This window comes from Lepisosteus platostomus, chromosome 4 (assembly GCF_059453375.1).
Source record: "Lepisosteus platostomus isolate fLepPlt1 chromosome 4, fLepPlt1.hap1, whole genome shotgun sequence".
Taxonomy (NCBI): domain Eukaryota; kingdom Metazoa; phylum Chordata; class Actinopteri; order Semionotiformes; family Lepisosteidae; genus Lepisosteus; species Lepisosteus platostomus.
In genome coordinates this window covers 73,430,700-73,457,028 of record NC_142614.1, presented here as the reverse complement: position 1 = coordinate 73,457,028, position 26,329 = coordinate 73,430,700, and the positions used below count along the sequence as shown (strand labels likewise).

General features: G+C 39.7%; 1 protein-coding gene and 1 long non-coding RNA gene across 4 annotated transcripts in view; one reads left to right on the top strand and one right to left on the bottom strand.

The window, feature by feature from the left end:
• The window catches only part of tmem161b (transmembrane protein 161B), a 53,119-nt gene extending 32,040 nt beyond the window's left edge, over positions 1-21,079 (bottom strand). For 2 of the 3 annotated variants that reach the window (XR_015936114.1, XM_088630649.1), the window contains exons 1-3: positions 11,139-11,158; positions 3,687-3,790; positions 749-832 (exon numbers count right to left, since the gene is read on the bottom strand). Coding sequence is in view for 2 of the 3 variants with exons in the window: in XM_088630649.1 (XP_088486775.1) it covers positions 749-832; positions 3,687-3,760 (158 nt within the window). In the remaining variant the exon portion in view is untranslated. Of the gene's footprint in view, positions 1-748; positions 833-3,686; positions 3,791-11,138; positions 11,159-20,835 lie in introns of those variants that run through there. The other variant, XM_088630650.1, reaches the window with a different exon arrangement.
• A 276-nt stretch (positions 21,080-21,355) lies between these two features.
• LOC148673801 (uncharacterized) lies at positions 21,356-25,137 on the top strand. Its single transcript, XR_015936113.1, has 2 exons — positions 21,356-22,525; positions 22,997-25,137. It is a non-coding gene; the product is annotated as an uncharacterized LOC148673801 (long non-coding RNA).
• The last annotated feature ends 1,192 nt before the right edge of the window (positions 25,138-26,329 follow it).

Below are 26,329 nucleotides of genomic sequence, written 5' to 3'. Positions count from 1 at the left end.
AGAACTGTAATTAATGAGAGTACAAGCTCACCCATGCCCATCTTTCATTTCAGCAATGGCAGTGGCAATGTGGCACCGGAATCCCAGCGCTTTTTATATGAAAGCATTGGGTGGCACAGTAGCATACTGGCTAGCGTGGCTGCCTCAAAGCACTGGAGCCCTGGGTTAAATTCCTGGGATGCTAGTTGTCTGAAGTCTATATGTGCTCCCCACATTTGTGTTGGAGCCCCCTGTGTGTGCCTCCAGTCACTCTTTATCTCATGGCTGTACATATTAAGCTTCATGCATGGATTTTAGACTGAGCAATGGTTAGGAATAAGAGAGCACAGATAAGAATTGAAAGCTTCAGCTGGGGTGACATTATTAATTGGGTTACCACAGCGCTATGTCCAAAGACGTACTAGGTATGTTCATTCACTTCTGGGAAAAATGACCCTGGTGTGTGTGTGTGTCCTGCAATGGACTGGAGTCCCGTCCAGGGTGTATCCTGTCTTGTGCCCACTCCTTGCTGGGACAGGCTCCAGCTGCCCCGCCACCCTGTACTGGATAAAATGGTTTAGAAAATGGATGGATGGATGAATAGATATGAAAGATTAATCATTTAGAGCTCACACAAGATGTGTTGGAAGGCAAGTGAATATACTTAAAACAGTAATGTCATTGCAATGACGTGCCACACAGAAGAATATAGGGACACCCTTCTGTACAGCATAATGAAAGAAAACGTATCTACACTTGCACAACTTACCGGTCTTTTTTGTTTTTTCCTTTCTGCTGTTTTCCTGCAAGGCTTCGAAGCTCATCTTCTGTAGGATGTTGATACCACCTCAGACTACACAACAGCACACAACAGAAAACATGATATGCATATGCAACGCACAATATTTAAAAGAACAGAATGCTACAATATTTTTAAAAGGTCTTTATGAAGAGCTTTACAAAGAGCAGAGGTGCTTTCTATGCTTGATTTAAAATATTTTCAACTTGTTTGACAAATTAACCAAAGAAGTGCAGAAAACGTTTTTTTCTAGTATACTGGCTATAATGTGTGACTGCAATGCTCCATTCCATGCCAGGCTTTAAAGGTACACAGACACTCTGTTCTCAAATTGACAAAAACTTCATCTATCCTGGAAAACTTTCACAACTATAGGACTAGGTTCTACTTGACGCACTGCAATAGAGAACATTTTGCAGTAAATTGACAAAAAAGTACCTATCATATACAAATTAGTCACATAAGATATGTGTAGTATCAGAAGATACAGTGAGCAAAATATTGGCGATACTCCAAAACAGCACGGAGGAAGAGTCTATGAAGTAAATGTCTCTTGAACTGTGCTAGAAGAGCCGGTTCTTGGAATTTCTTAAAACTGCTTTATTCTAATCACAGGTTTAACAGCCTCAGCCAGGACCACCAATCTTAAAATAAATGGAAAAAATATAAAATAGCTAAGGCTTTGCCATGGAATACTGATGCATTATAAGAAATGCAATGCAATATATTAAGCAGAAACGTTATCGCTCTTGTAGAGAATAGTTTGTTTAGTTTCGTAAATCTTGTGGTGCCACTTTAAATACAGATTCATTACTCAGCTTGCTTCTTTAAACTAAGATATTACTGCACAAGGATGCTGCATTTTGCTTTGGAGTTATGTCAAATGTTTAGATACTCCTCATTTTAGAAATTCTGGCAAATTTCTGTTTCTGCAGTGTTACAAGTTATATTAACAAATGTCAAAATGGCAAGGCTGGACATGCTGTGTAAAATATCAGCAGGTCTTTTCTTTACTCAATCTTCTTGATAGTGCACAAACACAGCACACTGCATCAGCATGCTTACAATACTTTCCAGATTAGTTCATACCCCCAGTGAAACAAGAAAATAAAAATCAAAAAACAAACATTATATTGCTTATTTGATTAATATAAATAAAAGCAGTATATACAGAATAGCTAGTTTCATCTATACAAAATTGTTATGTTTAATTTACCCAGTAACCTATTTAAATTGAGAAAAGTATTAAAATCCAGTCACTCTGCCACTGAAGTCAAGCTTGTTTACATCAGGGAGCAGGTTAAGGCTGTTGAACTAGTCAATATACATGGATTCATCTCATGTCCAGTATTGTTCAAAGGATTGGATCCAGTATGTACAGAAAGTCTGGGACAAAGAACAATAATCTACACTGTTCTTCACATTAACACCCAGATACACTTTTTACAAAGTACCGCAATTATAGGTAAAACTGGTTTACAGAAAGTGACAACAGTGATGAGGACTAGTGTCTTATTAATGTGACAGCAGCTCAATAGATCCTCCTTTTACCAAGCTGTATAATGGGGGAGAGCATGTTGTAAACAAGTTACCTCTTAGGCATTACATTAAATAATATCCTCTCCAAACCAAATGTATTTTCTCTTCTGATTTCTGTAAGTGCAATACCTCCCAAAATGTAAGAAGAAATTAGGAGCAGACCAAACGCATATCTTAACATGATCTGTGTGGCAGCAGAGACGCTGGCCAGGTGTACATCTCTCTCAACAGGAGAAGCACAAACCAGAAACCTATGGACACACTGTAGCTGTTCAGAAATACAGGCACGAGCGCGGTAATCGAGGGATAGGAGTGAATGAGATTCACCAGTAAGGTACTGTGCTCATTCTCGTTGGGCGTAAGGGCTCTAGTCCTTTACAATAATTGAAGTAAATGCTGAGGCAAAACAATTACTATTCTCACACTCCAACCTGTGCAGCAGTCCAAGCCATACAACGTTTCGACTAAAAGAGGAGATGTTTGGCGGCAGTCTGATTTACACAATTTGGTCATCAATGTCTACTGTACACTAAAAAGAACAGCAGAAAGCTGTTGAAGGAAACAAAGGTATTAACTAAGCCGGCAATAGTGAGACTTGGTAATAGTAGCTCTTCTTGTGATGTAATGATATTATAGTGCATATGCAGGGGCAGTGCAGTGGCTCTGTGGCTCAGGATCTGCGCCTGTGGCTGGAAGGTTGCCGGTTCGTATCCCGCAGCCGGCAGAGGAATCCTACTCCGTTGGGCCCCTGAGCAAGGCCCTTAACCCCAACTGCTCCAGGGGCGCCGTATAAATGGCTGACCCTGCGCTCTGACCCCCAGCTTCTCTCCCTGTCTGTGTGTCTCATGGAGAGCAAGCTGAGGTATGCGAAAAGACAAATTCCTAATACAAGAAATTGTATATGGCCAATAAAGTGATCTTATCTCTTATCTTATATTAAAAGAACAGCAGAAACCTGTTGAAGGAAACAAAGGTATTAAGCTGGCGACAGTGAGGAGCCTGCCTACTGGTGCCCAAGGGCTTAATACACTAAACAGATTTCAGATCATTCTCCTCCCCCCCAACTTCAGTGTCTGTCATGAAGGAGCATGAGCTCTAAGCTCTGAACGAAGAGCTAACTGGACTCTTGTTGTGAAGACTCTGTGGTAACACAGAGTCTATATTTCAATAGTATTAAGCTATAAAACAAAAAACAAAATCTATTTGTTTTTTGGAAACGCTTATATAGCGGATACACACCTGTATATAAATGTGCACAAGGTACATATGCTGCACTCATCTGCATCAAAGAAACACTAACTACAAGTTTCAAACCCTGCATTCAGCAATGGTACGATTTTGGCCAAGTATTTGCTTCTATTGGACTTACCTTCCACTGCAAAGAAGCCACCGGGCGAAGGAATAGTGAGGTATTATTTTCTGAATGACGCTGGCCATTACCATGGTAACCACCAGCTGCACGCCAATTATGCCCTAGTAGAAGGAGTCAAGAAAATAGTTAGTGACGTCTGAGACATCTGTTATAATGTAACATATGGTAATGGCCCATGATTTTATGGTGACATGCTGAAAGAGTTTTAAAAAATAGGAAACATTTGACATTTTTTCCCTTAAGGTACACATAGGTGAGGTAAATGAACTCAAAGTCAGACATGACCTCGATATTCAAACACGAACCTGCAGCACAAAGGTAGCAAATAAGTCAATTGTTGTACCTGTCCAAACTTCAGAAAATCAGAAACTATGAAAGATCAATGGAACAGGAAAAAGCAAATTCTTCTTGCAAACTACACCAGCACCATTCAGAGCAAGAACACAAAATTGCACAGTAACACATTCCTTCATCTCTAGATCTTGGCCTGCCATAATGGGCCACGTTCGATGTTGTGCACAGTTGTGGAGCCATAGAAATTAGATTGATTCCACGTGACCAAAAACTTTCATTTGCATCCCTTTTGAATTGTCACACACAAATCCACAACAAAAAAAAACATCAGTTGTCACCAGCCTCCTGGGAGTGGTCATGTGACCATTTGCTGCATCACTTCCTGTTACCATATCAACTCAGTTTCATCCTTGTTTATATCCAGGCTCCATTCTCCCACCTCATTGTCTTGTGAAGCTGCCTGACATGGTGTTGAGCACAAGGTGCTGTCTGTTTCCAGCACCGGGGCTGTTTCTCCAAGCTCACCTTGTGTCATCACACTGCCAGTCAGGAAGTAAAGTATCAGTGTCTAAGCTGCTCTGGGTAAGAACACACAAGCAGCTACCTTTCAAGCAGAGCTATTCTGTGCAGACAGAAGATACTAAAGAGGGAAGATTCTCTCACATAAGGTATTTGCTGCACTGTGTGGCCTACTAATGTAAGAGACCAAGGCAGAACTCCAAGAAAAGAGCTGCCATTCATGTGATTCATATGACCAATAATACCAAGTTACAAACTAGAAACTTAACTTATAATAGTCACCAGCAGCTCTATCATACTGCAACTCACCACTGACAGCCCACTAAAGCTCAGCAGTGTGAGCCTGCTCAGTACCTGGCTGGGAGACTCCTGGGAAAAGCTAAGGTTGCTGCTGGAAGAGGCGTTATTGGGACCAGTAGGGAGCGCTCACCCTGCGGTCTGTGTGGGTCCTAATGCCGCAAGATAGAGTCGGGGACATCATACTGTAAAAAGGCACTTTGGATGAGACTTAAAGCTGATAGCTGATGTGAGTGTACCGACTCTGGCTGTCGTTGCGTCTCCCAGGTGGGGGCGAAACGCTGGCGGTGTTTCGAAGAGGAGTGTCCGGAAAAGTGTATAAGTATAAGCGTTATTATTTAATAGCAAACTTTAAAAATGCTAAAGCAGCAGCTGTCCTGTCTTGACTTGCACATATGATACCTATACGCACTAATACATACTGGGAAGTACACAACATATCAATAGATCGGCATATGAGATTTAACTTCAGCACTTTAAGACAAAATACCCATCAATAATTGTCTTTACAGCATATACGGTAGAGAGAGCATGTAAAGAGGATCTTCTGACTGTCTACAGTATAAGAAAGGAAAGGCTACAAACAAGAGCAGGCCAGTTCCCTGCCAAGCTCTGAGTCATTTAGTCTATGACCTGGGGTTCACAGCTCAGGAGAACGAACAAGATGGGGAGATTGGACTGTAGCTTTCACAGAAAAACCTTTCCACCAATTTAAAGAACATTTAGAATTAGCAAGCCTACATTTCTCTGTTTCTATGAAGTGGAAACATTCAGATCATCTGAAATGGCAGAAACTGACTGCATTACGAATCCTGAGCCACACAGAAATACTCTTCAGCTCATATTCATATTTTTTAGATGTATGCGGATCTGCCTAAGTGGGGGCGATATACAGCAGATATTTACTATTCCACCCATACCCGTATTACTTCTGAAACAACAGATCGTTCTTTTTTAGAACACCTTTCAATAGCAGCACACGGAGATTGGAAAGATAAATTGAATAACCATGGGTTCCATGACCTCAATATTCAACCATTTAACATTTTATTAACACAGTAATTACCTTTACTGGGAGTTTTATGCGCTTTTTACACCTTTATGCAAGATGTTATCAGGCACAAAAAATCTCTATCTTAAGCTTCTCTCTCTGTTCCAGTACATGTGTGATATCAATAATGGATAGAAGAAATCCTTGTGACAGGAGTCAACTTAAGGAACACACATCTGAACAAGTAAAGGTGCATTCCATGCTGAAAAGAAAAGATGTAACGTTTCAGCTGTACAGCCATCTTCAGGTGTGTGGCTGAAGAAGGCTCCACAGCTGAAACATGGTGTCTCCTTCTCTTTTTAGCGTGCAATAAACCTTTACTTGTTCCTTTGCAGTCTACACATGATGCAGCTCCCTACTTGAACTTCTTCCAGTGTTTGCTGTTTGAGTAACAGTTTTATCCAAACAACCTATATTTGCAACCATTTACACAGTTGAGAATTTTAATGAAACAAAAAGAGAGCTGTACCTTGTATGCTCCACCTATGATTAAAGCAACCCACAAACTTCCAGTGAACAGACCAATACGCTAACCTCTGCTTCACAGAAAACCCTGAAAGGTTTATTAGGATGAAGAAAATCTATATATTACAATCAGGTTGATGGTTTATCTCACACACGGTAGGCACTTAAGGTTAATAGCTAAACACATCTTCTAATCTTCTAGTGGTATGCAAAAACACCAAAGAGTTGAAGGCAGCGAATCATAGTATGCACGTATATATGTATTATTTGCACTACTGTTTTTTTGCTGTATCTAAAACAGCTCCATGAAATAATCAGCTGAAGTCAGAAGTATTAAAAATGTATCCTTTATATAGACATTTCCATTTACAGCAACATATTTGTATTTTAGATAATGTCGGATAATGTAGTCTTTATTTGTATTCAAAACGCAAACATTTTAGTTCATGGATCATTGATCTCTTATTTTTTTTCTAACAAGGACTTCAAGTTACTCACAAGCTGAATGCAAATTATAAAACCAAACAAAAAATGTTTTACATTCTTCAAACATTTCTTATAATGTTTAATACACAAAATATATTAAGTACAGTTTATACATGGGTCTCTGAGACTAGGGTAGAGGCAGACTAGGGAAAAGATAGGATATGTAAAAAAAAAGCAATTACAGCATGAACATGTACTGTAGGATACAGTATAATTATGGCTCTAAAACCTACCAAAATGTTCTACTCTTAGTAAGCAAATATACACAACACTAAGATTTATGCCAGCTCCATAAAATAAATGAGTCTTCTCCAGACAGACATTTTAGGAGGAATAGTATTCCAGAAAAAAAGGGCTACCTTTTAGGAGAAACTTTTGAATACTGCACAAATCATGAAAGATGGGTAATAAACCTCTGAATCAACAAAAATTTTAGATTTTCTGTTTACTGAGAATTTACACAGTCTTTCTACACACCAAGAGTATTTAAAAATAATAAAACATCTTATAAGCAAGGATTTGCTACGGTAGGTCCTCTTTTAACCAGAGTCTGCCGAAAACACACAACTGTCATATTGTTGATGAACATTACAGGAATCAAAGTATATTCTCTTTAAAGCCTTCCCACAAAAAGAGGAGGCTGAAATAAAGGAAAAACAATAGCATACAGCACATACAGTATGCTTAGGAAGACTATTTTGTTTTTGATTATTGTACATAATGGTTAGTTATGTATTTTTGAAAAGGATTAATAAATCACCATTTCCAAACCAATTTTAAGAGTCACAAGACTATATACACCACTGCCAAAGCTGAGAAAGGAAACTAATTTGATATAAGGGTGCATGAAATCCAAGCTAAATAGATCATAGAGAAATATGTAGGCAAGCAATTACTTTAAACCCCATAAACATTTTACAGTGCTAGGATTCCAATGAGGCAGGAATTAGGCTTTTTTTGACAATTGTCCATTGTCTTGCAAAGCCATACAGCACAATCACTGGTATTATATTTAGACAAAGGCTCAAAGACACACCTATACTTCTAAAACCAATATCATTTGGTCTGTTTGAACACTCCTCATGACCAGAAAATAGCAGTGTCCAAAGCGAATATAGAAATATGATCTACAACTGCAATAACAAAAGAGTCCATCTGTTTTATTGGCACTTCCAGAGCAGTCGAACACTTATGGGAACTGTTGTCAGATGATAAACCTTGTAAGTGTCATTCTTGCTAGCTTGTAATTCCCTCAAAACAGTGTGTTACTCAGTGAAAGCAACAGAATAAATCAGAGAATGAAGATTCTAAGTTATGTGCTGTTGCAGCAACACTCCACATAAATAGAAATTAATCCTTTAAATTAATATCCTTTACTTTGTGGGTTTTCACTTAGCATATACTTAAACACACATTTAAATTTACAGGAAAATCAATATTTACATTAATCTTTTTTTTAAAAAACACAGGGCCTTTCAACAAATAAGATCAGGATCCTAAAAAAGAGATACTTGTGCAAGCCCTGAATATGAAGAGAGGCACAACAGCATCTACTTCATTATAAGACCACAGGATCTGACCACCTGTTAAACATGGATCAGTTTAAAGATGGAACTTATTTAAACATAATCAAACGCTGGAGAAAGAATCCTAGTTTGAACAATGGGCAAAACAGTGATCCAAACTAATGTCAAGACGCCGTGTCACGTCACAGAAAGATGTGGATCTGGTGCCTTCAATAATGGCAAGACTGATTTTGAAGAGAAACACAAACCCAGACATCTAAGCACCCCCATGGATGAGAAAGTCTGCTCTAAAGAGGGATCATCATGGGCGGCAGACCTATGAAAACTGCGGACATTGTCAGGAAACTCAAAACTCCCCTCTGTACCATGCACGACGCTGTTCATGGGGAACTGGAGAAGCACAGAGATACTCATGAGAGAAACTGAAGCAACGCCTGGTCGCCTGAACAGATTTGGAGACCGTGGAACAGTGATGACTAGGATGTTATCACTTCCATGGCTACACGCAGATTGTGTCAGTAGGTCTGTTTAACTATTCCAGCTTGAATTCTGCACACAGTTTTGAACATGGCTCCAGCCTGGAATAGACATGGTTTACAACTAAAATTGATCATAAATGGCAGCAATTAAGGAAGGAAAGAATGTATTGATGGTTTACAATTAAATGACAATAAAACATATTAAACATTCATACAAGTGAAGGACTTACTGTATGGTACACAAATAAACACAGAACAGCCATTTAAACAACCGACAGGCTTAACTATTCTTTTGCATCAAAGGAGTGGCTTTTTTTTTAATTAAAAAGGAACAATGAAAACAGACCTGTAAGGAAAAATGTTCAGTAAGTGGGAATATACACGCTAATGCTTTTTGGAAATGCTGTATCTGCTCTCCAGGCTGAGGCAATTAAAGAAAATCATCGGTCTCACTCGCTTGTTATTACTGTTCACTTCCTACTGATTCAACAGTCAACGTCAAAACCAGGTGAGTCACCTTCTGGAGCTAGGCTGCAGAAAAAAAAAGAGCATTCAAAATTCCATCAGGAGCAAGTCTAAATTACCATAAGAGCCCTTGTTACCTTATTTACTGAAACACCCCCATATTCTTCCATTAACCATAACAGCAGCACATACTCAGGGCACTCTTTCTGTCAAACTGAGGCCCACCTGGATGCGATCTGCTTTTCACTTCCAGTAATCATCTAGGGACAAGCGTGGGGTTAACGAAAGGAAACTGGGAAGCAAACCACATCAATTTCCGAACCTGTGGCTCACCTTTCTACGTTAAGTGCCTATCCTAGGTGTCCTGGATGAGCTAAGATTTGCTCTAGCACGCTAAGAGAGGTGCTCCCAGTTTTCACATTAATGTTTCCTTTAATGGCGTTAGGCACGCTGCACATTTTTGACAGCAGTAGCAAACTGAATGGTGGCGAGGAAATAGTCACCCTTGGACTTCTAACAATAAATCAGTCGTTTCTGTTTGTAGGTTTGTGTTTGCTGGCTGCAGTCTGTTAAACACTCAAGTTAAACACTGACTTTCCTTATTTCCTTCCATCTGATGGGGAATAATTATACAGACTGCATACTCACTACACTGGGCCTCCATCCCTGGATCCACGACAGCCTGTTTTTGTACCTTCCTTCTTTAGTCCCTCTGATGCTCCCCCTTTTAAAAAGAACAGCTCAACCGCGTGGCTGTCTTGAATTAGCCCATGTTCTGAAAGCTTCGAGCACTATTCAGATTCAGACAGGAAGGCATACTCAACACAAGAGACACAAAGCACAAGCCTCAACATGGAAGGGAATTAGTTTGACTGGGAAAGTCAATCTCAAGATGTCAATACAGTCGAGAAGAAGAAGTAAAACAGTGAAGTTAGAAGACCCCACCAAGAAACTGATCATGTGAATGGGTCCCAGTACTAACAGTTACGTGAAATCACTGCTCTGAACACAAAGTTTGCTTTTGTTCAAACATGATCAAATGGAATTACTCAAAAATAAAGTGGATATTATATTGCACTTATCACTCATTGACTTTTCTTTTAGAGGGCATGGGAATTACTGTTCCTTTCTGGGAAGGTAGTAAGTTTGCAGCAAGCCGACAACCCACATGTTTTACCATGAATCCCCTGGCCTCCTGGGGGCTGTTTCAGAACTGGAGTTCCAAGGACAAGATGGCAAACTAAGTACAGCTTATCAGAGTCCTGGAAAATAGACTAGGAACTCCACTGATACATCTGCCCTGCTGATAAAGCCCCTGGGAGGTAGATGGGAAAATGTCCAGTATTACAGTAAATCACACCCTTCTGCACTGGAGAAACCAGGACACAAAGCTCAAAGCAGCCACAGCTCATATCTTACAGCAACACTCAACCAAAAAGTAAATGAAATAAAATAGTGAAAGGTATAGGCAAGGATGACAAAAATGTGTTACTTCAAGGAGACCGTAACACAGTAAAGCCACTGTAGCTGGAAATATAAATGAGAAAAACACAGATGCATTTCTAATTGATTCAGATACTGATCAATCCTTCACTGGGCACTGGAGACCGTACACACCACATTAGAAATAAATAATGTATTTTATAGACACTGCTGCACTGCTGTTTTGCATTGTTCTATTATTTCTCCTTCATTGTGTAGAAACAACCATGTGTTATCCTCCACTGTACATGTAGCTATTGCTTTAAACTAACAGTTTATCCAAATATGCATCATGTAAAACCAATACTAGCTTTTTAACTTGAAGGAACTATAAAGATACTCCTAGCATACTTCCATTGTAACTCCTAATTGTAGTTGTACTTACACTTGTGTGGTGCAGTATGGAGCAGTGGTTCAGGCTCTGACCTCCTAAGCAAAGAATGATGGGCTCAGTTTCCAGCTGGAGGCACTGCTGTCCTGGCACAGGTGCAGTCTGTATGTGGAAACTCATACTGGAGAAAAGCGGCGTTCACAAAATGTTTTGCACATCAGAATAAGAGGAACAAGTTCATTTTGGATTCATTACAAAATCTGGAGACTTCAGAAAATCTAAAAGAGCCACCATACAATTTTCACCCATGTGGTGATAAAGACACCAGGAATTAAACCCATTTAGATTTAGAAGAGATTGGTGGTCTGCAGGTACTGTATTAGAGCCGGGATTCCAGCGCTGATTTGCCTACCCCTCGGAATATTCTGCTAAAAGGCCAAGCAACCTTCCACTGGCTAACACTTCCAAAGGAGGCTCTTGAAGCATCATTTTCTGTTGCAAACTCATAATATTAATGCTCATGAATAATATTATCTGTTCTTGTCAAGAGGGGCAATCTATAAATGCCGGTATTTGCATGGTGGATTCTCCTATTTAACGCAAAATTTCTTTAAATTCGAGACCACACCAACACTGCACGGGATACACGAGTCCTGACACTCATAGGAACTCTCCTGCCAGAGGTGCTATTTGTGTCACTTGTGTCAAGGTACCCACTTACTTCTAAATGTTCTCTGCAGCTGGTAGGCATGAGCAGACTGCAGTGCAATCAAGGTGACACTATGCTGTACCAAACTGAAATCACACCTATGCTGCATTTTTATTGGGTTCAATGACCTCGAAATGTGGGCGTATCTTGTGATGAGCAAGATAGCCTGGCATGGATTAACAATTTACATGCAGGAAAGACAGCATGAAATTCCAACTGTGTCTGCTGCAAAGGACTACTTGGAAGATGTTCCCTCCCTTCATGAGACACTAAGGGACACTGTGGCCAAGCTGGATGACAGCCCAATTCTACACAATGTCCATGCATATTTAAGCAGAGGATGGGCTTCTTGTCAGGTTACTTTAGCCTTAAAGGCCACACAGTTGCAGCACACACTGTCAATTTAGTTGTGCATTAAAAATCAAAATGCCAACAATGGTAACATGCATAATGAAGAAAGAGCGAGAACAATGAATTTAAACAGAAGTGCTCGAATTCACATGAACTTCAGAAATCAGATGCCTGGAAGCACATTAAAGAGATTCTGTCCCACTGAGAAATTGTGCTGGAGCATACGAAACCTTCGGTAGAGACATTAATTAATACAGATTTTGCAAGAGGGATGAAAAGAATAGAAGACTGCCTAAGGTGTAATTAAAGCAAATGATTGTCTTGATTTAAGATTTTATATCTTCTGGTAAAACTTACCGACTGGTCTAAACGTTTCTTTACAACAGTGGTGGTGAAGTGCATTTTCCATACAAAACAGTTTTTACTGGTCATAATGTAAGGAGCTTTACAAAGTTTTCATTTTAATGTGTCCAGCTGACTTTCATTAATATTGCCTTAATGCAGCTTATTACCTACTTTAGCAACCCCTGAGACAGCTAGTATGACATTATCACTTAGAAAACATGTGACTTTAAATAAGCAAACAAATATAAAAGCAGTTAAAAATCATAATATACTTATACAAGCACATCAAGTTGTTTCTCAGACATTTCAGTTCACCTTGTAACAAAGCATTCCTGTCTAAAACATTATTATAGCATGTTTAGTTAGTATGCTGGTAGTATGCAGCTCTTCTGAGTAATTGTCTTCATATATAGAGTTGAAGCTGGAATTAATAATTTGTGCAATCTCAATTTCCATACAAGACTATCACTATATACCAGCTTCAGCTCCGTTTCAAGATGAGACCTCAAGTGTTGTTTTACTGCCTTTTAAGTGAGAGGTGCATAGATCAGAGTTTATAAAAGATAATAGAAAATAGGAGGATTAGCTAATACTGTAGAAGCAGTGGACGAAATAAAATTCAACACCTAGAAGATGACATTTAATGTAGACAAGTGCATACTGGTCATAAAAACATTAACTATAAATACAAAATGGGAAACACTGAACTAGAAAAGACTTATGAAAAAGACTCACTTGTTTACAGTGATACATTCTTTACATTTCCAGCATGGGAAAGAAAGAGCCAAACAAAATGCAGATGATTATTTAAAAGCATATAATTAAATCAAAGGAGCTCATTAAATTGTATAACACACTAGCATGGTCTCATTTAGAATATTTAGAGTCATTCTTTTCACCGTGTTCTAGAAAAGATATCGTTGCTCTAAAATCTGTCCATAGAAGAACAACCAGATACATTCTGGGTCCAAAGGGAATGACACTGACAGGCTGAAGAAACTGAACTTTTTTAGTTATGAACAGAGAAAACTACAAGGGAACTTGTAACGAGTATGAAAACTCCTCAAAGGCTTTGGCCAAATCCACCCTGCAGATCTGTGTCCCAGAGGACCTCCAGAGAGACGTCCTCATTTACAACTGAGAAAGTAAGGGTTTTCTTTGTCCAAACTGTTGTGTGAGTAAGGAACAAGCTACCCAGCCTAGTTGTTGAAGCCAAGAACTTCTTTAAAGGCTTCTTTAAAGAAAGAGCTTGATGAGATCCTCAGATCAACTGATTACACACTGCAAAACAGGCTATTTAAGATAAGGCAGTCAGCAAAGATAATATAGCATGGGAAAAACAAAGGCCAGGAGAGAGGAGGAGACGGGAGCAGGAGAGAGGCAGAGTGGCCAATCAAGTGGTGCGAGGTCGAGAGAGGTGGCCAATCACCTATGAACAATGGCCGATACCAAAGGAATGAAGACTATCGTCCATCTATACAAAACTGCATGTCACCTCGCCCGGACCCATAGAAGGTGCCGGCCAGCTAAGACTGGATTTCAAAGCTGGAGCAGGTAGTTGGAAAGAGGCCCCTGGGACAGGAACCCTGTAACACAGACGGACCTGACAGAGACAGCAGCGACTGATGAGCAACACATGAACAAGTAGAAAGAAGAAGAATGTGCAGGAACTGAACAAGTATGATGACATGTCCTCCAAGCATGACCTGGATCTTGGGCGCCCTTCCACCCATGAGCATGAAATCCCACTTACCGGCAGTAAACCATTTCTGCATCCTTACCACCAGATCCCACCTGCCCACTACCAGGAGATCCTGAAGCACCACTTCTGGCAAAAGACTGTATGCCTCCCCAGAGGTTAAGGTGCAGAAAAGGGACAGGTGCCTCCATCTATGCATGAACAACAGTCAGTTGAAAGGCAAGATCATGAAGGATGTCTATCCACTGCCACGCACTGAGGAGGCTCTGGAGGCTTTGAGCAGGGCACGTTGTACTCGAAGGTCAGGTACCAGCTGTTCAAGGTAGAGGAGCCCCAACACGGCCAACTGGTCCGTTTTAATCCAACAGCCTTCAGGTTACAGAATGCACCTTTCAGAGGTAATTTAATGGAAAGCATCAGACCAGGGCTGGACCCGCAGGATGTCACGACTGAACAGGCAGCTAAGTGACTCACTGCACAGAAACACTACAGGAAGTTACTTAGTGGGATTATGGGAAGTGTAGCGTACACGGGTAGTGCAACTTGCCTGAGCCACCTAGACCAGCCAGCCAATTTTTTTTATTTAACCTAGGGATCTAAAATTTATATCAGCCTGCACGCCTAGGCACGTAACACATAGTAACAACTGCTGCCTGCTATCAGGAATCTCTAGGACACGTTTACGCATGCTTTAGAAGAAACTCTTTTCTTACAGCTTTACTAGGAGAGAGAACAATAGTTCACTTTTCCTAAATCTCGTCAGTCTTTCAAATGTAAATCTGGACCTTCATTCTACATATTTAGCCACCCACATCTTCAGGAGCCTGCCATTGATTTGAATTTCCAAGGCAGACACCCAATACAGCTTGGAATCAGACAGTTAACAATTAATAGAAAAACAATATTTCAAGAATGGTACAAATAGCACACCGTGCGGGATAATCAATAATTACAGTATATAACCACAACCCCTATTTTTTTAAAGATATATTCCAAGAAAATACCTGAGAGCAGCTGGTATAGTTAAAGGCACCCGAGTTCCTAGTTTTCTGGCACTGCTCTGGCAAAGAAGTAATAAATGATTGGCAAGCTAGGGTAAACAAACATTTATTAACAATGACACAAACTAAACAACACACAACAGCATAGACGTGTGTGTGTGTGTGTGTGTGTGTGTGTGTGTGTGTGTATCTCCCCTGCTTCTGCCTACCTGTATTTTATCCTGGGTTTCCCTCTAATGAAGACTCTTAATGATTTACTAGGGAGTTGGTTAGGATAAACCAGAGGATTCCTTTTGATTCTTCTTTCCATTGTTTTTAGATCCTGAGCCACTTCCAATAGCCTTTCAATGTTTTCTGCACAAATCAGCCATTTTAAAATGAGAGGCAAGAAATACAAAAATGTGTCCACTTTCAAAACTTGGTACCGCCAGATCCAGCCTCTCCCATTTACACTTCTGGGGAGAAAAAAGTCTCCTTAAAAAAATGATGCAAAGAGTATGTATGTTTTTTTTTTTTAAAGAGAACTGTAGTGCATAATGGTGCATCGAATGTGTCATAATTACCTCTTGCTGTGCTGGTAATGCCATATCCCCTTCCGATCCATCACCCCAGTCAACTAACCTGGCTAGACATTTTGGAATACATTAATAAGCATCATCTGTACGGTTGTGCTTTTCCTCTGGTATGACTACCTATCCAAACTTTATTATCAAGGACAGAAATAGTTATAGTGTAAAAGAAATAAGGTCATAAAAACATGCAGTGCAGAAGAGGAAATGCAGGTGAAAAGGTAGGTATTTTACTATTTCTCTTGGCCGTGCATTTTTATTACCTAATTTTGTCTTCTGTCAGTGCTGACACAGCATTACTACACTGAAGGCTATATTTTCTGAGTATAATACTCAAGGCAATGTGGGAAAAAACACTAATTTTCCCCCCACCAAAATACTCCGCATTAGAGAGATTTGTAAAGTGTGTTGTTTAGAGGTACTGTAGCGCCTGGAATGCATGGTTTATCTCGGGGGTTTAGAACTCAAGCAGATTGCTCAAAACACAGTAGGGTTAGATATACAGTAGTTATTTTTTTAATTCTTCAAAGACAAAAAAGCCAAGGTTGTTGAAGATCCAACCCGGCACGTTTATGGAGATGTTAAAAAAACAAACATATGCACACAGCATATACCACCTGTGTGAAACTCGCAGGTCTCTAACTGTGCACCTTCTGATTTTTTATAGCCAACGTTAATTTCAGTTCCATGTGACTCGAGGAGTGAACTTGGCTGGGGGTGCAAACGGCTGTAAGAGTGTCCAGAGGGTAGAGCAGGTATAGTAGCAAGAGTTCACTTGTCTAACTCAGTCACTATGACCCTACCTGCGCAGGGGGCAAATGAGGTCAGCAGGAGGCCGAGGCATTTCTAGCAGATTAGCATCCACGATAAAACAAAATTATAGGATATATCGTTAAAAGTGTTTGAATTTCAATCATAAAATATTAAAATCATATCAATTACAAATCAAGAAAATGTATATTGCTGCTAGGGAATCAGTCTAGATGCAAACAGAAACATTCCTGGACTTGAATGTCAAGCTGTCCTCCAGTGACAGGCTGAAAGAGTGCACTCTTTTTAGTCTCGAACAGAGAGACTATAAGGGGACCCGACATGAGTATTCGAAATCCTCCAAGGCACTAAGAAAGCTCGTACATTGAACACCTTCGGAATCATAAACATACCAGCGAACAGGAGTCACTTCTTTCCAGAGGTGTGGGAACAGAGCCATGCTGTCTAAGCTGACACTTTGGCTTATTTTAAGAAATGGGTGGCAAGACTCAATTCAATTCAACTTATTTTTATAAAGCGCCTTTCACAACAAGGCTGCCCCAAGGTGCTTAACAAAGCAAGTGACCATGCATGTTGTGAATACAGAACAGAAAAGACCAGAAGACAACGGAGGAGAGGAACCACAAAATCCTTAGTAAAGAGAAAAAAAACTTCTAGGGATCCAACTGGCTGCCCAACCTCTTTGGGCATGCTAACATTATACAATAATAAAAAAATGAATTAAGGTATTAATCCATCCATCTGTAGACCAGCAAAATCCTCCTAAACGATAGCTATATCCACGATGTCCCTCTTGGATCCATGGCAATGATGCAGCATCCAGCTCAGATGGTGCCCAGCCCGGGCGCCATCCGCACATGTGGGGAGGAGAATAGGATAGTAGAGGAGAATTGATCCCTGGATCAATTAGCTAGTAAATGGGCTAAATGGACCAAACAGCCCCCTTTCATTTGTAGCTCGAATGTGCAATTTTTAAAGTACATTTAGTTATAGAACATGGATCATCAGAAACAATTATTCTCCATTAAATACTTTAATTTTACAATTGGTTTTATGAAAATTATTATTTTAATACATGTGTTAGAATAAATACAACCCTCGGCATGGTTAAAACACAACAGCTTCATAACCAGGAAAGTTTAAGAGTTGGTCCATATTTAAAATAACATGGTTCATGCAAATCTTAAGACCTTCATACTTCCAGGACTACAGTAACTTTCCAGAAAGATAGGATCAATCTTGATGTAACTTAATTGAGATAACAGCGCTGGCCTTGCATATCATTTGACTCAAACACTGGGTCACCTTCACCTCTGCAAGCTCACAGAAAATGGGGTCAGAATTAGACAATCCCCAGGGACACCAAACAGTCATGAAAATACTATGCATTATAAAATACAGTCTCGAGTATTTTTTGCTACCCAAAGCCAAATATATTCAACAGGTAGTCCAGTCTCTGTTAAGAAATACTTAGAGAATGTACATCTTCATGTTGCCGAACTGCTATTTTTGGAAAATGGGTTTGGGCATTATGTTAAACAGTGCAACAGTAGCTGTGATGGCTATAAACACACACCAATCTAACAGATCTGTTTTTGTTCAAAACAGGAAACAAGCAATTGCTTTTTTGCAACTGTGACTTACTGTAAGTGATTTTTTGTTTCAAAGAAAGACCTAACACAGCATAAAACCACGTATTTCTGGTGAGTTGACACAATCATAGATCCAAGGGTAAAACTAAAAATTGATTTAGCAAAGTGTGAGGATGGATTTCCCTGTGCAAAATACCTTGAAAGCACATCAGCTCAGAGACCACATTTCTCAGTGACACCTCGAGGTAGTGAATGAAAGGTTGTGTAATGCTGTTTCTTCTCTTTTGAATATCAAGAATCTTACAGTGTTCTTTTGGGAACTTCGATTTTTCTTATATACCCCTATCACCACCCACCCTAAACAGTCCACCATGTTCTGCTTACTAAACAAAGCAGGGCAGTCAGAACACAAAGATGTCCCAAAATACTACAGAATGAGTTAGGTACATATTTTTAGAGGTTAAACATATATATATGTGTATGTATAAAATGGGAAACCACTTGTATTTCACCATGGTTTCTCGAAATCCTGGTTTGCTCTTGTTTTTATTGTTTTAAGGAGGGAGGAGACATCCCCTAACCTGGCAAAGTCAGTACTGGTGTGTCAAACCTAGAAGAGCTACTTCAATAGCATTTTTTCTTTCTATACTATTCATGCAATGTTTCTTGTTTGTGAAGCTGATATTTTGTAAAGGCAGTAAACTTAATAAACTGTAATGCAGAACTGATGTACCATATAGTTCCTGGTTATTTTTTCTTAACTAAAGTAGCTTCTTTCACAAATTCCATGTCTATGTCTTAGGTCGTTGGTGATGGGCTTTATATCACAGATTCTTTGTTAAACATTTTGTTGTACATCCATCACGCACGCGTGCAGTTTGCATATCCTAAGCCTACAGTAAGTCTAAACACATTAAAAGGTGAGCTGAAGGGCAAAATGCAAGCCTTATCTACAGCATTTTATATTTTTTCACTTCCTGCTTATAACCAGCTTAGAAGCTTGAATGAGGCAGTCCCAGCAGACTACTGCTGCACATTTCATCTTCAGACCCCTACCTAGGAGTTTGTGCAAGTAGAAGTAATTAAATCACTTGAACTGTACATCCTTCAGACACTTATGTGACTTTTAAGAAAGAGCAATAACTTAGATCATTTTAGATTCTGTTGAAAGAGTCAAGGCAGCACACAGATAGTCAAGAAGCTTTTATGAATCCTCCATAACCAAAATATTTTCATTCACAGACTGACCAGTTCTGGAATCCAGCTCTACAGCATATCAGAGTGTGGAGTTGTGGTTAGGGCTCTAAACTACAGGCGGAGGGTCAAATCCCAGGTGGGATGCTTTCGTTGTAATATAATAATAAACTTTATTTAAATAGAGCCTTTAAAGGTGGATTCTCAAAGCACTTTACAGAATGACAACAACAATAAATAAAAAGAATACACAACATAAAACGCAAACTGTGAGTTGTACTCCCCGAGTAAGGTGTTCCATTCAAATTCATTTATTTGCTTACTACTTCTTCTGGCAGAACACATCCTGGGTGGGAAGCCTGTCCATAGCAGGGCAGGCACACAGGCTTGCACACACTCACACCAGGGCCAATTTTTACAGAAGCCAATGAACCTACTGGCATGTTTTCTTTTTTAAACTGTGAGAGGAAACCGTAAAAACACCCTTGTAGTTTGACCAGAAAAGTACCTCCAGGTGAGATGAGGACTATGGTATCTGTTGAACCTCTGGTACTACCGATGTGCAAAAGCACCGCAAGGGAACTGAAAGCAGTGGGTTATCGCTTTCTCTTACAAGTCACCTTCACATACTCTCGGTTACACGACAAAGTCAACACACTGGATGTCTTCAGAATGAACAGGTTAACACAAACCAATGAATGGCAACAGGTCAGGTACAAGTACAAAACATTCTCAGCTTTTAACTCTAAAAATACATTTTCTTCTACACCATATTTAAATATAGTGTTAGCTTTTCACTTAATTTAACCCCTAGAAACAGAATCTAAACTAGGAACATCATCGCTGTGGTCCAAGCACAGAGAGACAATGGCATGAAAGAAACTGTGATTTTCTTTTACAGTTTACCACTATGGCAAAATCACTCATTCCTTTCCTCAAATCTCATTAACCTCTGTTTTCAGCAAAGAAAAACAACACAGCATAGCTATTATGGGAACTGTAGTAACTTATTTGCTGGCCTGTGAAATGGAAACATTTGCTTTTAGTGATTAACCAAGAATGCCAAACGTATAAAAAAAAACAGAGATATAAAGCACAGCAACGCAGAAGCACTCTGTAGGGCACACTGAGGTCACAGTCAGCCATGCCACAGGTGAGGATGAACTCTGACACCTTTCTCTCTGATCACCCACAGAATGCAGACTTGTGATTTAAGACTCTCTCAAGAAAAACAAGGGCTTACTATAAATTGTAAGCTGTTCCTACACAGCCGATAGGTAAACCCACAGACTCACAACGTTCATTGATCTAACAGGTCGACCACAGTGGTGATTAGAGATTCAAGCTTTTTACAATTACACATAAAGGCAATCATTTTATAAACTTGAGTTTAAATTAAGAACCCAGGTCGACACAACGTATATATCAATACGTATATGTATATATGTTCACATTTCAGAAAACAGTTATACGACCCCCCCAAGCTACCTGAACTAGGTATATGTACTCTACACACTCACCATGTTGTTGCAGAGCAGGACTGAACTGTTTAACACCGGCTGTCTCACTAAACACCCCAAGTCGGAAATCCAGCGGCTCAGTGCACATAAAGTCTCCCTGTTGTTGCTGGTGCTTAAAAACAATAAAGAATTTAAATAAATACCCCCCCTGCCGCAATTATTAAATTCCTACATCAGTAACCACAATTGATTCAATCCAGCCCAGCTCCTTACTGTTTTCAACTGCTGTAGAGGTCACGCTAAGACCCTTAGCACCAGGTAGACCAATGCACTCGCCTGTTCAGAATGAAGGACACCGGTCATTCATTCTTTTATAAATATTGAGGTCAACCAGTTTGGAATCACTTAATTTTTATAACAATATTTATTTATTTTTTCTCTATGCCAGTAACTAGAACTCCTCAGGGCAGCAATGCTATTTTCGTTTTCTTTAATTTTCTGTTCTCAGGCATTTTGTGAGACACACTGGGAAAATGAAAGGACCCTGCCTTCCGGACGAGTTGAACACGCACACGTGACTTCGTTGCAGTCGTGAGTAGTTTGAGGACGCAGTGTGAGTGGAGTAGTGTTGTACCTATCACCAGGACGTAATGAAATATGCTTTGAATATTTTATCGGGTTTTTTTTTGTTATAATCTTATAACAGGGAAAATAGTGAATGGAATTATTCTTACAGAGTATGCAAAATATATGTGCTGTTCTTAACCTGCGCTCTATGGTGTGTCTAAGCGGAGAAAGCTGTAAATACCTACTGCTATGAAACATTGTACTGTTGTTATTGCTGGCGCTCTGCAGTGTACTGATAAAAAGTTGCTCGAAACGGAATGCAAAACAGCAAAACTTTGTCTCTTACGTACTGCATACATCTGTTCGTTTGATTTATCTGCCATTGCCTTAAACAAAGCTTTTGTCTGTATGTAATATTGCTATTTGAAATGTGAAAATTCGTGTCGGCGGATGTACGAAATATTTCTACCGTATGAGTTGAGACTGCCTTTGTGCTAGTAATGGGATTGTTCTAGCTGCAATATTCATTCTTAAGCCACGTGAGTATGGTTAATGTTTCTTTTAATCCATATTTTTTTCTGACTAAATGATTTTAATTGTATATTTGGCAAATGAATGGCAGTATCTGTTGGTCAGTGAGACTGTTCTTAACTGTGAAACGTCAACATTTGGCGGCATGTATCAGTATTACACTCATGCATCAGTATTACTCAGACCACTGTCGTGGTGATAGGTCTTGGCCATGTACAGATGCGTTTTGTTCTGTAAGGCTGAAGACGTGTTTTGAAGCTCATTCTTACGGCGTTCAGCCTGGACGAATCTGGGGTGACGAGTGCCCTGGGACATACAGGATCCTTCGTTTAAGATCACTCTATTGGCCATATACAATGTCTTGTATTAGGAATTTGTCTTTTCGCATACCCCAACTTGCTCTCCATGAGACACACAGACAGGGAGAGAAGCTGGGGGTCAGAGTACAGGGTCAGCCATTGTACAGCGCCCCTGGAGCAGCTGGGGTTAAGGGCCTTGCTCAGGGGCCCAACAGAGTAGGATTCCTCTGCCGGCCACAGGATACAAACTGGCAACCTTCCAGCTTGAGGCACAGATCCTGAGCCACAGAGCCACCGCTCCGCCCAAGTGATGCTGTGGCCTAGCCAGGACGTCTGCCGTACTGCTTACAGATGTGCAGTGCTGATTCTGCTGAATTTGCCAACCTATGTCTTGGAAGTTTGGTAACTGTGCTGACAGTGTTGAGGGTCTGTTGTTTAAGCTCATTAAGACTTAAACTAATTTGGTGGGTGAGAGTGTTAAAAGCATAATATACATTAATGGCCTTTGACCAAAAATTAAAAATGACACCTTGTGTGCATTTTATTGTGTTTGCAACAAAAGAGTGTGTGCATTTATACCTATATTTGAGCAGAACATAGAATAATCATACATTGTACTGCAAAGACCTGCATTGGAGTGTAAAAAATGCTTGTTTAACAACAAAGATTACCAACAATGACTCAGATCTTGATGAAAACTTATGCTTATTTTGGACATTTGCAATCGTATAAATCGTCAGATTGACAATTACAAGTTTTATTTATTGGCTCAGCAGATGCCTTTATCCTTTATTATTCATTAATAACATGACTAGAAAAAATAGGTCATTTGGATAGTGGAAAGATACTCCCTTGCCAGCTATATCACCCTGCAACTCAACCAGTAGCTGGATGGGAGACCTCCTGGGCAAGCTAAGATTGCTGCTGGAAGAGGTGGTAGTGGGGCCAGGTACTCTACCTGTGGTCTGTGTGGGTCCTAATGCCTCAGTATAGTGACGGGGACACTATACTGCAAAAAGGTGCCGTTCTTCGGATGAGACGTAAAATGGAGCTCCGGACTCTGTGGTCATTAAAAATCCCAGGGCATTTCTCAAAAACAGTAAGGGTGTTACCCCAGTGCCCTGTCCATATTTTCCCCTGGCTTTTGCTCCTAATAATCCCCATCTATGAATCTGTTCTCCTCCCCTCTGATAGCTGGTGTGTGGTGAGAGAACTGGTGCACTAGGATTGCCAGGTGGAGGTGCACACTGATGGTGGTGGAGCGGAGTCCTCATTACTTTCCACTTTCAGTGGAGTGTCCAGAAAAGCACTATATAAGTGTAAGGAATTATTAATTTTGTACAGTTTTTCCCTCTCTTCGGTAAAGTGACCAGTTTTTGGCTAGACTGTCCCCAGAAATCTAGGATTCAGACTAAGAGCATTGCTTTACACAACACTAGTGCTACTTCGTGTTTGTGTAAAAACATATTCCCTGCTATCCATTAAAAAACTACTGTTTCTATGGTTTACATTCATAAAATCACATTTGATTCAAAGAACAAAATGACTGCAATACAAACATCGTAAGCTTTAAAAGGGTGTGTAAAAAAAGTCACACTAAAGGTATTTCCCGCATATCATTGGCTAGCACATTTAGAAATATGACGTGATTTCAGAAATCACGCGGAAAGGAGTATTTGATGATAACACCGGGATTATTTTTCTTATTTCTCCTGACAAACATATGGTTATTCCTCTGAGTTGTCTTGCTGAGGCAATTCTAATTCCTAGGAGTATCCATATATTTTTACAGAGAATCAGAGGAAATGATCATCAAATACTCCTTTACAAACCCATGGGGTACGGCTGTTGTATTCTTAAGGGTTGTTTACCATTGACATTGTTAATGGTACATGTCACATACTTATTTTGTATGTGCATATGCTGTTTTTTCTAGTTTTTCTGATTCTACTGTAACTCTAGTCGGGAAGGAAGTCTAGTCTTGGTCATGTTTTTAATTCCATTACTACCATTAGACATGATTTGATTTTGTTTCTTTTTTGCAAGTAAGATTGTCTTAAGCCGTTTAAGTCAATAGAATAAAAATACAAATTTTCATTACTTTATTTTGTATGCAACTCAATATCTTTTACTAATCGTGAAATGAAACTATGAGAGTTTCCATATATAAATGTGCAAAAAAGTTTGTGGCACATGTATTTGTACTGCGGTACACCGCAGTATGTTTTCCAGAGGTGGTACCCAACCCTAATTTTAAATGCTTAAAATATTGTAATAATTTATTTTAGAAAAAAATGCATTATCTGTCATCGAAATCACTATTTCAAATGTTTAAACGTGATATTTACATGATCTGTTGGGAAAGTCGGTCCGCTTGTGCTGGAAGAGGAAAAGTAAGTTGGTGAAGGGCAAGTAGTCTAGGAACCACATCAAACCATTTTCCAAAGGAAAAGGAGACTCTGCACCCGAAATCCTGGTACAGCAGCTCGTTCTGTGCACCCGCTTCTCCACAGCTGCAAGGCCTTCCATGTTTTAATTATTCTTTGCAAAATAAAAGAAAATGACAAATCTTCTGGTTAAGAAAGGGGTTAAAGCAATAACGCAGTGATGCTGAACTGGATTTATTTAGATTTTTCCAGCCTATACAAAAACACATTTTGTTTCCATATCAAACAGTGATGCACCTATCTTAAATTGCCCCGTTGGGGATGAATGAAGTATTTTAAGTGTTACATTATGTTATTTAGGTTAGGCAGACAATACTGAGGATGCAAAAATTTAAGACTGCACAGCTGTATTTTGCACATACCATGGCTAGATCATGATTCTTTTGAGGCCTGTTAAATTAAGGTAGGAGGCCTTTAAAATGTATACTACTGTATATTCCTGTACAATAATAGAAACACGCCTTTTCACATTTCTACCATATTATTAATTGTTGAGTTCAATAAAGATTAAAATCATTTTTCTGTGCTCTGTCCTTTACTGCTATTGTTTCTGTTAATACATAAGAATGCCAACTCCACATAAGGTTTCATTGTGTGATTGAATTGCATTGATCTGACATTGGAATTCTGTGAATCAGAGAACTTCATAGTCCATATCATTATCTTAAAATTGAAGTGAAGGTGTGCTTTTTTAAAACTAGTGTCGCTGTTCCAGTTAAGGACATGTGTGCTCTTTATTTTGTGTTTCCAGTTCAGAAGACACAGTTTTCTGTTGATTAGTGTGTTCATCACAGATTCCGGTAGCCAGACTGACCACAGATCTTTTTCTTTCGTTGGTGACGGCATTCACCTGGTTGTACCTACAATCGTACACTCAAGTTCTTTCTGTATTTCAAGAGCAGGACTTTTTCTTGTATGGTGCCTTTATTATACATTAGTAAAACTGGCTACAGTGCTCACTTTAGCTTGACATTAGCTTGCTTTATTCTTCAAAAAACAGATGCAGTCTTTAATTTGCTGAGCTTAAGAATCCAGTGCTATAGGAGGTTATGTATTCTCACCAGTGATTTATTTCTTGCTTGTACTTATATAGATAGATAATACTTTATTAATCCCAAAGGGAAATTGATGTGTTACAGCAGTCCGGCCCAAGACAAGCAAAAACAGACATCAGAATAGTTATAAAACAAAAGACAACAAAATAAATATAAATAAAAAATAAATACATAGGTGTGTGCAAAATGTGATGATCATAGTCACTGTAAAACAATACAAAATGTGCATAGGTTTATACAGACTGATTGTCCAAAAAGTACAATGGAGCAAACATGCTGTCCATAGACGAGCAAATGAAGGGCTAACAGTCCTAGCCTAGGGCAGCGTTATACACCCTGACAGCCGCCGGGAGGAAAGACCTGCGGAAACGTTCCCTTGAACACCGAAGCTGGAGCAGTCTGTTGCTAAAAGTGCTCCGCTGCCCAGTAACAGTCCCATGAAGTGGATGAGAGTTGTTGTTCATGATGGCTGTGAGCTTGGTCAGCATTCTCCTCTCAGCCACCACCTCCAGGGGGTCAAGGCTCAACTTAAACACAGAGCCAGCCTTCTTGATAAGTTTATTGAGCCTATTTGCATCTCTTGTCATGATGCTGCTGCCTCAGCACACAACAGCATAGAAGATGGCCGCTGCCACCAAAATTCTGCTCGTTTTTA